This window comes from Coturnix japonica, chromosome 10 (assembly GCF_001577835.2).
Source record: "Coturnix japonica isolate 7356 chromosome 10, Coturnix japonica 2.1, whole genome shotgun sequence".
NCBI classification, from domain to species: Eukaryota; Metazoa; Chordata; class Aves; order Galliformes; family Phasianidae; genus Coturnix; species Coturnix japonica.
Window position 1 is genome coordinate 2,543,981 of NC_029525.1, and position 13,940 is coordinate 2,557,920.

At 39.5% G+C, this 13,940-nt stretch overlaps 1 protein-coding gene across 8 annotated transcripts in view; it reads left to right on the forward strand.

Annotated features, from left to right (window-relative positions):
* Positions 1 to 13,940, forward strand: part of SCAPER (S-phase cyclin A associated protein in the ER) — a 131,761-nt gene that overhangs the window by 80,126 nt on the left and 37,695 nt on the right. For all 8 annotated transcript variants that reach the window (XM_015872636.2, XM_032446772.1, XM_032446773.1 and 5 more), the window contains exons 24-25: positions 3,230 to 3,345; positions 9,976 to 10,099. In XM_015872636.2, coding sequence (XP_015728122.1) covers positions 3,230 to 3,345; positions 9,976 to 10,099 — 240 coding nt within the window. The remainder of the gene's footprint in view (positions 1 to 3,229; positions 3,346 to 9,975; positions 10,100 to 13,940) is intronic.

Here is a 13,940-nt window from a genome sequence, read left to right on the forward strand (position 1 = left end):
GGAAGTGAGTGCTTTGGTACAGGACATTGGATTTCACCCAATAACTCTTGCACCAAATTAATAAATTACGATCTAACTAGGATCATATTTTTCTAAGAGATAATCAGGTTTGATTTAAAAACTTCAAATGATTGAGTGTCGACTATATCCTTAGTATATTATGGTAGTCATTAATTACTCTTGGCATTAAAAAAATCACCTTCTTACCTGAATTCATGCCTTCTCAGCTTCTGTGTGTTATGAGAAACCATCTTCCCTTTCAAGTGCTTCCCTCCTGAGATCCAGTTGTGTCATTGCTTTCCCTGCCATGCACTGACTTGTGCTTCTGCAGTGCCTCGCACTGAGGCAGGTTGCTCTGACCTCCAGGCTTCCTTGACAAACTTTCCAGTTTGCCCAGCATCCAATGGAAAACAGGAGTGGGGGAACGTTCTGGCCTTGCTTCTGTACGTAGGCATCAAATAGTGTTGGTGACTGTTCCTCCCTGTATGTCAGTCAGTAGCCTGCTGACTTTTGTACGTAACTCAGAGATTTCTTCCATTTTGATTTTATTTCAGAGCCATCCAGTTTATATGATTTCAATTCTTTGATGTATGAGACCAAACCCAGCAAAGTACCTGCACGGGTCACTTGGCCCTGTCATGTATTTCTATGTTGTCTGTGTATCTGAGCAGGGTGGTTGGGTGCGATGAGGAAGATAACATCAACAACTTGGTTTAGCTGTGTTTATTTTTATTTACCAAATGTCAGACGATGAGACAAAGTTGTTTTGAACTCTGCTTGTTTTTGAATTTGCCAAACCTGCCAGTATCATTGGGTAAGTGGCGCTTCCAAAGGTGCCACAGATGCCAAACCCTGATAAAATCTGCCCTGTCTTGCTAATGAACACACAGTTAGTTGTTCCCCATCTGCTGCCTCTGTCTGAAAGGTTAGGAAGCCCTTCCTTCGTGATCACAAAGGACATAATTATTGTCTGTAGAGGAGTCAAGTACAGAGACGGTTCATCCAGCCTGACCGCTGCTACACTGCAGGCCACCAAAGATTAACAGCTGCTTCTCCTTTGATTAGGTTAGGTAATAACAGTTACTTTAGTTAATAATTGGATGGATTCCCAGGCCATGTAATTCAGGTTTAGGCTGTCATTTTTTGCTGGCATGTTGCTGAGCTGTATTATTGGAACGGAGCCTGTAATCCTATTAGTCAGTTGTCACTCAAGCCATAGGAGAGGAGAAGAGGAATTCAAATCCATTAAGGTGTTGTAACAGGTAGGAAAATAAGTCAGCCACACTCGCTCGGTATGCAGGGAGCTTTCCTGATTGTTTGACAACATTAAAAAACAAAGATGAATTTTAGAAGTTAGCTGAATTGCTTAGTTATTAGTTAATCCTAAGGATTGATTCACTACGTGTTTATGGCTATTTCTGTTCAGTTTGCCACCTGTGCATTACTGTGCATGTGTTCTGCTGAAGAGATACATGGTGAATATGCTGTTGTGTCATTTAAAGTACACAGCAACCAACTTTGACAAGTGCATAATGATCCAAAAAATTACAAATTCATACTTAGCATCACGTCAGCTGTGTCAGCTTTCATCCTGTACAAACCAGGCTGCTGTATTTCACACTGATAGAGACTTCTGAAAACAAGATTTCTTTTTCTTATATTAGTTTTGAGTGCTACATCATTAGTTCTGAAGGCCTCATATCCACTTTTATTTCTGTAATGCTTAAATCAAATGTAGGTGGCATCCTTTGTGCTTCTTCCCCTCTCTATTAAGAAATGCCTGAATGACAGCGATGATCATTTTTCCCTGTGTGATTTTTCTGCCTCATTCTCCTGCTTATGACTGGCAACCCCTACAATTCTGTGATTCTGTGTGATTTATGATTGAGATGTCTCAAAATGGTTTCTGAAATAGTGATATTTCTGAAAATACGCAAAGCCAAAAAGTTCCACTGTTAAAAGTCAACAAATGTGTGGGGTTTTCTTCTGTTCAACAAACATGAACTCCATTGCATTGCATGCTTTGCTAAATAAGCCTCCCACTTAAGCATGCAGGCATTCTCAGAGCTGTTTCTTTAGTGAAGCTGAGACTGTTTTCCTGAACATCTAGATTAATAATTCCAGAGGTGAAGTTGGAAGTCTGGAGCATTCTTTCAGGCAGCAGAGGTGTGCCATACTGGTTTGTGCCCTTCCCAAATAGGGACTACAGAATTGGTTTACAAGGATCTGTTTAAAAGCAACGCCATAGCATGATGAATGCAGAACAAACCAAAAGTAAATGTGACACTTCAAATCCAAGAACACTGATTAATTCAGGTGCATTTTTATAAGGTGCAAGCAGTGGATTAGACAAAAGATCTGGGAGGGTAATAATTTTGAGCTGCTGTCCCTTGCTAAGCACCTGACTGGAAACAGAGAACCTGCACCAATCTTCCAAGTGACATTTTCAATCTTAGGTAGTTTCCCATAACTGAAGCATTATCCAAATTATGTCCCTTTTTTGAATCCTGTTTCCCAAACTCCAAGCAATTAATTTGAGAAGGCAGAAGAACTAACCAGCTTGTATCCTCAACAGCATCTGCCAGAGAGCATTTCTAGTAACTGGCACTCTGCCTGCTGATGCTGCCAGGCATTCTTCCAGACAAGGAACTGAATTTGCGGGGTTCCCATGCTTTGAAATACGTCACTGGATTTCATCAACATAATGATGGCACTCATGTTTTAAAGTGATCTGCATAAGCATTTCTGTGCATGCATAGACCAGGGAACAAACCTGGAGGTAGTTTCCTTTTGGGAAAGTATGTAAGAAAGAGGAAATAGAGTTGGTTTGTATTTGCTTAATCATATAAAAGAAGAGCATTGCAGTATAGCTGCTGAGGTAACAGCAGTGGGTAAAGATTGGCTTCTTCCCTACAACAGTCTGTTCTTATGGAAAAGATTTATGATATTAATCTATAGGTGTTAGCTAAATATAGTATGTGGTATGTATTCATTGCCTTTGAGACCATAACATGAGTATTTCTGCTCCTGTGCCTTCTGAAGAATGTTATTTCCTGTGTACTGGCATTTCACTGCTCTTTTTCAGAGCTGTTCATCATGATAAATGCTTGTATTAAGGCTTTCCTGTGTTGACACACAAACTCAGGGCAGTTACCTTCTAGGTACCTGGCTTATATGTGAATTTTCTAAAAGCTTCTGTTGGTTCTTTTCTGTGATTGTGTCTCTGTAGAACACAGCAGACCAGATAGCGTTTCGGGCTGCAGGAGGACTGACTGCCCTCGAGCATGTTCTTCAAGCAATGACTGCTCCCACCAACCTGAACGCAGCTTCACGGATTCCTTTTAAGTAAGTGTGATTGGTCCTTCCGTTGCCACTTAGTATTGCTGGAGTATTCGTTTAACATCTGCTTCACTGCTTCTGCTTCCTTCTTACACTGCTCAAAGTAAAAAGTCACGCTCTGTTTTGTGCTGCCGTGAAAGGTGGAAGATGTTTCCACTCAACCTCTGGTTTTCAGACTAGGGCTTCTCATTTGCTGTTCTCTGAGACTTTTAAAGTGAAGCAGTTGTTGTAAGACAGCACTAGCTGAAAGGGCTTCTGCAAACAAGTAAATCCAAATTCTTGTGGATTAGAGGAATTACTCTTTGTAGCACATACAAGTAGAAGGGTTGAAATGTCTAATCCTTAAAAAATTCCATTTGTGCTATAAGAGTTAAGGATGCTTTTTGCACAAGAGCGACCAAGCCTGGTATGTTCTGTTGTGTACCATTATTAGAATTTCTCAGTAGGTTTATGTTGATATTTGAATAATTCAAATGGAAGCACTGCATTGTGTGGTTTTGGATCTTTAATGACTCTCAATATATTATGGGCCAAGGTATGAAGTGTTAGGAAAGAGCACCTAGGAAATAAACGTGCTTTTAATATCCTTACTTTGCTCTTCAAAAAGAATAAAATCCCTGCATTCCCTGTAGTTCGTGCAGAATACACTTCCTGCAAGTCCACCCAGTTCCCCTGATGCTGAGTTGGTGTTACAGTGCTCAGCAGCAGCTGGGAGAATGAAAAATGCTACTCAGTCTGTAAGGAAGCATTTAAAAAAGTGTAATTATACTGACCTGTTGACCAAAGTGTTTGTGACTTGGAGGACTACCAAATGATGATCTTGTGCCAGAGCTTAGACATCAAATTAAGATCACTGTAGTGGGACGTACCATATTTTCAATTAACAACGTATTCTGTTAAGCACTGTGTAACATTTAATTCAAACAGAAATAAAACTGCTTTAAGCAGAACTGCTTGCATTCAGTGGATGCAGCTGATGTGGTTTTATTCATTCCTGCTACAAGAGCATACAAAAAAAATAGCTGTAAGTTCCTGACAGATATTGTATAGGAACAAGTACAACATGAGGTTAAATTGACGTCTGTTTCCCAAAGAAGGAAAGCAGTAGAGCTAATGCTGTTATATTCCATTTCCTGCTTTCTTAAGGCTGTGGAGCACCTTTGCTTTGCTCCATTCATAACTCAGACACAAAGCCTGCCTTCTTATGAACTATTGGAAAACTCTTTCAAAGTTCCAGGTGCTGCTGGGAGTAAGTTAAATGTTCAGACAGCATCCCTCCAGTTTAATGCCCTGTTGGTTAGTGTGAATGACTATTGCAATTGGAAAAATTAGGAACGATTTTATTTTTTCCTTATGCACAAGTTTGCTGTTTTTTCAAGGTTCCAAGAACATGTAACAAAATTTTCTTCAAAAAACAAAAACAACTGCAGAAATTGCAGACACCTCTCTGGTGGCTTCTTAAAACTTGAGCTATCTCTTATGTTACAAGGAGCCAGCTTCCATTTCTACGCTGGTGCTCAAAGAGAGCTTCCAGCTCTTGGAGTTGTAGCTGCAAAACCCGTTAGCAGCCTCATGCTGTTCTCCATCCATATTCTGCTAAGTCAGTGCTGCTGCTGAAGCCAGAAGCACAAAACCCACTCACCAGCAGGGTCATTAAGGCCACAGGGTTGGTTGTGTTATTATGTATTAAGAATTGCTAGTTATTATTACTTTTTGTTTCTATAGCTCGGAAGTTTGTGTTTCTTGTTGGCAGGATTGTAGATGAAATAGCTAGACGTGTAGCAGGTTTTATTCAGACTGTTAGATAAATGGTTGGGTCTTTGGCAGGAGAAGACTTTCTGAATACAGTTTTCATAACAGAAAACTAAGCTGAAGTGTCAAACTTGAGCTGTTTCTATATTAGCAAATATATGGAGGTATGTATGTAGCTTTAAGCCAGCTAACCTATGTGCAGTGCAGCACGCTTTCAGCGATGATCATCAAGTTTCCATGGGTCACATTTCTTCTAAGGAACAGTTACTGAAGTCAGTCCATACAATTCCCCATGTGAGGGAATTTAATGTTGTTCCTAACGTGTGTTGTAGGGCTTACTATTAAATGCAAAGTTATGTCGCAATTCATCTCCTTGTGCTGCTTTAACTAGAGGGTGAAAATGCTTAAATGATAAGGAAATCAAAGTTTTCAAACTTAGTAATAGGATTTCAGGTCATCTTAATTCTCCACAAAACCTTCTCTCGGTTATCATGCAATCTGTGATTCATGCTTTTGTGGATCTGACTGCTGCTAGTGAAGTTTCCCATTCATATATATTTTATGCAGTTGCTGTTCATATTTGCTAGACTTCTACTGCATTTTGTTACCACTTCTCAAGGTGATGTGCTGCAAAATAGCAGTAAAATACCCCACAGAGTTTCGAAGGATAAACTATTTTAGCAAAAACTTCTTTTACGTACATTAAAAACTTAGATGGAAAGCATAATGCATGCTGGAGGCATCACAGTGAATTTGGTGTTGCAGCATATAGCGTAGCCCTCTGTGGTTGACTTCAGTGATGTTCTTTCTCATGTAGAAGAACATATCTTGAATCTATTGAAGCAGCAGCAGTTTTCTCTGCATAGAGGTGAAACAAAGCCCTGTGAAGACAAGTTAAATTAAGACCTTTCATTAATTGCCTTCCTGTCTTCCCTTGGCCACCTATGCTCTGCTGAAGGACTCTGCTGGCCTTACAATTGTGTGCTCATGCACATTTTACCATTGGTACTCAAATTGGGAATGTCTCTGCTTTTTTTTTTGTGCCGAGGTTAAGCTATTTACAAGTAGGTGAGGAGATTACATGGGCTATTATCTACATCTCTCTTTCTCCAAAATCCTGGCAGTATGGTGCAGCTCAGAACTTTAATCCCATGTCTACAGGATAAAGCTTTATTATCAAAGATTTAACAATATGCCTGTTGTTTTGTACCGCTGACCAGATTGGTAGTTAGACTTAGCAGGGCAGCAAATGCTGTGAAAAGATGTGACATTTATGAGACAGATAATACATGCAGTGTCCCAACAGTATTCCTCCCTTCAAATAAAGCACTGAAGAAAGAAAAGGGAAAGCAATGGATTACAGTTGATTTTATTACTGATGTTAACGTACAAATTAGTGTTCAGCTGCCTTATTTCTTAAAGAAGCATTTCATAATCTTCCTGAATTTGCTCACGTTCAGCACACTCAGCAGAATTTCAAGTGGTTTCAGAGTTTTATGGTATTTTTCTTATGCTTGTATGGGAAAGCAAGGAGGAACTCCATAAAGCAATTTCATGACTTACGATCAAAACCAGAACACGATTCACATCCCCGAGTTGCCTTTCCTGTTTACTGTGGGCAACTCACTTATCCCCTTTGTGCTGTGCCTCCTTACTGCCCTTGATAATTATAACAAATCTGCCAGAAAATGAGGTTTGTAGGATTTGTTTCATTCACACTTGCAAAGAGTTTTGAGTTCCTTGGGTAGCCAGCACTTTACATACAAATTAGTAGCTGTTGTAATAAACAAGATGAGCATCTGAAACCTGCCGCATCTGTCTCTTTGTGGTGTATCGTTGCTGTCTGTCTCAGGGCTGGATGTCTCACTCTCACAGCACTCAAAATCAAGACATTATTGCCCTACCACACAATACAGGAACAAGATTCATCACCAAAAGTAGGGAATTGATAGGTGGATTTTTGGCTCGAGATCCAAACCCTGCGATGAAGTAACTGATAAACCAGGACAGGATAATTTCTGTAAAGGCCTTTCAGATTGTCACACTTGTAAAATATGTGGGGAAAGGAATGGCTCAGCTATTGCTTGTTCTGTGATAGTTAACTTGTAGTTGTTTGGGGGTGTTTTGTTTTTCATAGAATACCATTTCAGAATCTAATGAGTTTTTGGAAGTGTTGGTGCTGAGCTGTGTCTTCTGTTAATTGTGATGAGATATTGCAGCTGAAGCCTTGAATAATGTAAAACAGACAAAATAGTTATTGATTATGAACCTCCAATTCCTTTGAGGGTTCCTGTTGATATCATAGGCCCCAAGAATGAAGTACAAACCTGAAGTGGGGCTTTTTGTCTTCAGTTTTTACTTATTTTTGTTTCTCGTACCCTGGTGCACCTTGCGGCCATTCTGCTCATTGGTTTTCAACAGATTACTTTGTTAAGAAAAGAGTCAGAGTGCTGATACTTCTCTAAAGCAGAAGTTGTGACTCCTCGCCCCTGTCAGTGGTGCAGGAGCGTGGCTCAGTTCTGCATGTATTCTTCTTTGTGTTCATGTGAAGTGAATATAGTACACAGATGCATGTTTTTTAGTCTAGTTTTAAGACAGATTTCTCTATTGGATCAAAGTTAGTGTACCAGAAGGAGGAGTGTTTCTATAATTGGATTTGCTCAGGAGGAAAGCCCTGCATCAGAGGGAGGGAGACTTATTATGCGGTTGGAGCGTGCATGCTGTCTGACACGGCTGCAAAGCTGATTTGCGGGTGAGGTACAAAGTTTAGTGCTACATCAGTGATCAATAGACAGCTGCGTTGTGCATGAGGCTCACACTCTTCCATTTCAGCTGCAGAACCCATCGCTTGATATGAGGAGCAATCAGAGCTTCAGACAGGAGAAGGGAAGAAAGCAAAAACAGCTGAGCTGCTTTTAGTTGTCTGTCCCAGAGAGCTGAGCTGGTGGTTAAATAAAGTTCTTGCTTGACATTCGCAGCACTCAGCTCTCGTCTCGGAGGCCTTGTGCAGAAATGGTGACAGTTGACAGCTGTTGTGCCCTTAATAAGATTAAAGTAAAGAAATTAGTTGTGCTGTCTGTAATCTGCCATTTAACACTGCAAACCACCTGGGGACGGCTTCTGTGCTGACACTTCCCATTTTCAATTTGGAGAAAATGGTGGAACTGAGTCATAGTTCAGAACGTGCCACGAGCAGAATGCATTTAAACGAAATGCAGTTAGCAAGCTTATGTTTCCAATTAAAAGGACCTTCTTTATTGTTGTGAAAAATTAATTTGACATCCATTTGCTTAAAGCACCTTTTCAGAACCATTATTTAAGCCTCTGAAAATTCAAATGCTTTTCCTGACATAGGATTCATTTGGGAAATACAAAAGCACGATGCATTATCGCAGTTGATTTTGTTCTGCAACTTGGAAGATTGTGTTCAAATGGAAAATAAGTGCTTGTCTCTGCAGTTCTGAGAATCCCATATAACAAAGAAATGTTGTTGTGAATTAACTGCATCACGTCACAAACCCTGCAGCGCTGCCAGAATGATGCGTTAACCTACCCAGGCCCTACCTGATTCTTCAGTGTTTGTATTTAAATTGAATTAATCGTTGCTTTCAATCAGAACAGCTGATGAAAAGAAAATCGGCACCTTTCATTTAAACTGGAAAAAAACCAACTGCTGATTCAGTTCCATCTCTCTGTGAGAACACCCACCCACCCAATAATCATCCATAAATAAGAAGCCTATGAGTTGATTATGCTTTTTCAGTGTTGTTGAGAAAGGTGAAATAAATATGTAGTTAGGATAAGATAGCACGCTCCATACCTATTTTTTTAAAAACCTAATTGAATTTTTGTGTTATTATTGTAGAGTAAAAATCAGGTGAGATGAGCAAAAATTAACCACTCTTATCAATAAATAATGGTTTGATGTTGTGCTCCTATCTTGTGAACTGTAGGTTGTAACTGATTTAATTAGACAGAACAGGAGAATTAATTACAGGTACAGTAAAACATACAGAGTTGGTAACGTGGTGATAATTGGCACATTGAGACTGGAAAGGTGTTGGTGTTCCTTGCACTTACACAGATCAAACCAAGTGAGTTAATGCATTTGTGCAAGTCCAGAGTTGTTTCTCAAGCTGAAGAAAAGATGCCATAATACTGATGATACTTTTCAGTTTCCTTTAGACAAACATCTTGAGTTGCTAACCATCTTTATTTATTATTGTATATATTTACGATGCTTCGTGTGGTGTGTCCATGTGCGTATTTGTATAAGAATAATGATTGCTTCTGTGGTAAGCGGAGTTCTACAGATTGATTCTGTGTTTATTCTGGAACAATGTTATCTTTGGTCACATTCCTCTTCTCTCTAAGTGTATTTTGTAGGACTGGTCTCAGCTTCCCTACACGTCCTTTTCTCCTCAACGTTGTGCTAGGAGGGGGACCTTGTTCCCCAGTTCCCAACAAGCCAGAAGAAAAGAATGTTGCTTATCCCAATTACATAGCATATTGGCTCATTTCTTTAGTTTTGCTATGCCTTTGCAGTATGGCCATAATTTGTGTTAGATTAGTACTATGAATGCATGTGTATAAGTATGCTTACTAAAAAATTAACAGCATGAGAAAGTTCATGCTTTTCAAACAGTTCCAGGGCGCGTTATTAAGATGTAAACCATGAATACAGAAGAGTCTAGTAGCCACACACAGGGGGAATTCTGCTAAATATGGCTTCATAACATTTTAAGGTGTTATTTTTTCCCTTATTTCATTTAAATTTTCAGTTCTGTTTTTAATCTGAGTTTAGAGAAACAATTGTGGATTATTGAAATACTGCTTTGTTGTGTTCTTCTGTTCATTCTTCTTTCTCTCCTCTTGGTCTTCCAGGTCTCTGTGCAGCACAGTAAATGCTTATGGACTCACCTGCAATAACTGCCCAGAGAACTGCACCTATATTCTTTTTAGTAACAAGATTACCTTTTTAATGGACTTGTTGATGCACCAGTTTACGGTATGTAAAATACAGTTAATTTCTCGTCTTTCACAAACACATTAGAGTATTTGCAGTGTAAAACCACCAAGAGATCATAGAATGACCTGGGTTGAAAAGGACTGTAATGATCATAAAGCTCCAATTAGAAGAGTATGGTTCTCTTGTTGTGTGCATTTGGTAAGCTACATGTACTTCTATACAAATGGATATTCTCTCTGCTGCTAATGAATTCTGCAGAAGCATAAACATTAGGAACTCTGATGAGTGGACAGTGTGTTGATCTTAACCCATTCTGGGCCCTTCTTTAATGCAGCCTGTGGCAATAGTTAAAGTATAGAATGCTATGAGTTGTTCGCGTGTGCTGTGTTCTTATGTGTTTCGATATGGAAAACACAAAGCAGTTCGATATCTTGTTAACTGTGTTTGCAGAGGCGTTTAAATAGTAAGGCTCTCTGACAGTGGAGGTTTTAATTTCCCAATGTTTCATTTAATTTGAAATGTCATTAAATATTTTATTTGAAAACTCATTTTTAATTCATAATGACCTGCTCATCATAAGATATTTAGTCTTGGTTTTCTACTTATAAATGGTGCGTATGTATTTTCATGAGCCAAGCAGTTTGTTAATTGAAAAGTTATGTACGTACTTTAAATAATTTAAATGACGCTGTTAGACTCAACAAGCCATAGGACTGTTGATGAACACTTAAAAAAGATGGTCCAAAGGCCTTTGGCACAAACAAAGAAAACAGGAATGCAACCTGTGTGTTGTCCTCTAAGTAGCTGCCAGCTCATTGTTCTCCACCAAATCTTTCCAAGAGGATTCCAGGTATTAGATTTCAAATATACTTAGTGAAAGGTGCATGTATTGTGCTGGGCCAGTCACAACACTGCTTGCTGTCTGCAGAGCGAGCCAGAACACAGGCTCCCTGCTTAATTACAAAGAGATGAAATCCTTCAGCACTTTGCAAGTGACAAGATTCATTCTCATGCCAGACACCTTCCCTTTTATCAGCACAGCTCTGTGCAAATGGCCTCAGCCTCTTCTGAATAAATACAGAGGGTATTTCTTAGACTATGTGGGCCACCTAGAGATCAGGAGCAGTGCATAAAAGAAATTTACAATGCGTAGAGGTGTTCTCAGCCTGCTGCCAAATAATGCCATAGGATTGCAGCAAAACTGGAACTAAAGCAGAAAATTCCCCTTGACCCACAGTGGACTTTTCTTTCCTGTGCATAAAGTCTCCTATGTTCTCTTCAGGCAAATTTGGCCCTTGAACTGAGAAATCTTCATCATCCCATGAAATACGTATTTAAGTAAAAATAAATAAGTAGGGCACTACCTCCCTAACCCTGATTCTTCTCTCTCAAAAATGCACAAAGTCAGATCAAATTTCAGTTTTCCTTTCTTAAGAAAAAGGCTGCATGGAAAGCACTTCTTTTAATTGGATCAGGCTCTGAATGCCAGGATATTAAAGGCCAGCCCTCCAAAGAGTTTAACTGCCAGCAGCTTTCCTACTTTGGTGAGCTGTGTGATGCTGCCTGTGTTGTGTATATTCCCATAATAAACCCCAAGTAATACTCTGTAGAAAATAAGAGAACATTTTATTGCAAGACTTTAACAAATTACTGAACACGTGTTAATATTTGCTGAGTACAGAAAGGTTTGAGTTTTGGAAAAGCTCTAAAAATATTTGTAAATGCAGCAGATATCAACCTTGCTTTGGTGTAATATAATTAGATTTTAGTTTTGTTTTTCAACCTCAAAATCTAATGCAGTGTCAGCTTCATTTTGCCTAAAACTCGAAGCTATCCATTTCGAAGAATCAAATATGAGATGATAGCAAAATGTGCCTCTCCTTTACGAAGATGTTATTTATAATATTTATCCACTGTAGAAGTTGAGGGTTTTGTTTTTGTTTCGTTTTTGTTTTTCCTCTTGTGAGCTGGGCAACCAAAAGGAAACTGATAGGAAATCAGCTGTAGAGATTAGTGGGTTTGAGGTGGTTTTTTTATGTTTTTTTTTCTGTGACCTCCAGCCTATTCAAGCTAGTTATTAAAAGCTTTTAGACCTTTCTTCCTGCAATTTACCTCATTCCTAAACCTTCTATAGACATGACTTATCATTTTGCCTTTCTGAGCCTTCTTATCTGCTCAGATAATGTGTAAGTCAGTGCCTGCTGAGGCCAGTAGCAGCCAGACTCCAACTTTGAAAGGCCACTGCATCAAACCTTCCTGTCTGCATTTGTGGGAGGCTGATGGTCAGGAAGTAAGTTCATTTCTATACAGACTTGCTCTCTCTGCTCTTCCTTGTCTCCTGAACGTAGATGATAGCTGCAAGATAAAGAAAACCTTTTCTAATTGTGTATTTTGGGAGATTGTACTGCGTCAGAGACAAATAGTTACACAGAACTGTAGGTGCGTACAGTTAGCTTCTTGGTTTGGTTGGGCTTTTTACTGGTCAAGTTCTTTTCCACACAGATATCTGGAAAACCCATGCATATAAACCATATGCTTCTGTACATACATCTGTAAGTGATGGTTTAGTAAACAGTTTGGGGTTTTGTCTGTTCCAGATACCTGCACTTTCATGGTTTCCTGATGATCCCTGAGAGGTGTGATGGTTTGTTTGTTAGCTGTGCTCCCAGATCAAAGGGGAATGTGCAGAACCTTTTGAGAGTGTTTTGGCCAGTAAAAATGCTTAGAAGTTTTTGTTGGCTCATTCAGATCTTTCCCATCTTATCATCATATTGTTGTCAGTTAAGCTGTAATAGGAATCTATACTAATGAGGAAACTGAGATGTTTTTAATTGTTGTTATTGTGTTGTTACATATACATGTTTAATTATTCTATGTCTTCATTTGCACGTTTCCCTCTTGTATTCTGCAGTAAATAAGTTGGCTTCATGTTCATTAGTGCTGTGACCAGAATTGTGAACTCCCAAGCACTGTGATGTGCTGCTCCACCCTTCTGGTCCATCCTGAAATTGCATTCTGTTTCCATAGCACTTGGGCTCCGTGGTACTGACAGTTCTCTTTGTCTTTGTGGAGGGTTTTTAGCTGCCAGATCACAAAGAGGTTGAGAAACCCTCTTGTCCCTCTGTTGGAGATCCAAGGACCGGCACCTAGCAGTATCGAGGTCGTTAGAAAAGTGCCTCGGCTGGATGTCAGCTCTGTGTGTTGGGCTGTCTCTAAAGCAATCCAGACAATGCTGGCAGCGTAAAACAGAACAAAAACTGCCTGTCCTTTTAATAATGTAACTTTGAAAAGACCAAAAATTTGGTTTCTATTCATCTGCTTCAGTTGGGAAGCAAGTACATGAGTCCCAGAGCACATGTTGGAAATGGGGCCAGGGTAGAAGAAATAATTACATACATGTAAAAAATAATTCTTCCTGGACGGGTTCCATTTCTTTAGTTCACTGGTTGTTCCATTGAAAATCCAACATTCTACACTGTTTTGAAAGTATGTGCTTTCCAGAAGCAAGCCTGGTGATGACTGGAAATGGTGCGTTTTCAAAGGCTGGGAGATCTTTCCTTTTAGGTTTAACAGCTCAATATCTGAAGTGACTCATGGCTGTGAAGGATTATGCTTTTTACGAGAAAAATAAAAACACAAATGAGTTCTCAGTGGTAGCTCTACTTTGCTAACTGGAAACTGCATATTTTTGTTAGCACAAAGAAATGCACATTGATATACAGGGGTACTTGCAGTGGCATGAGTCAGAACCGAGTAGCACTTTCAGCTATATTGAATGTGTGCCTAAGTGCTTTACTGGATTGGGGCCATGTTGTTCAGCATCTTGCAGGATTCAATCCTGGATGCTGAGCACATCTGAAGAGCTTACAGCAGCTCTACA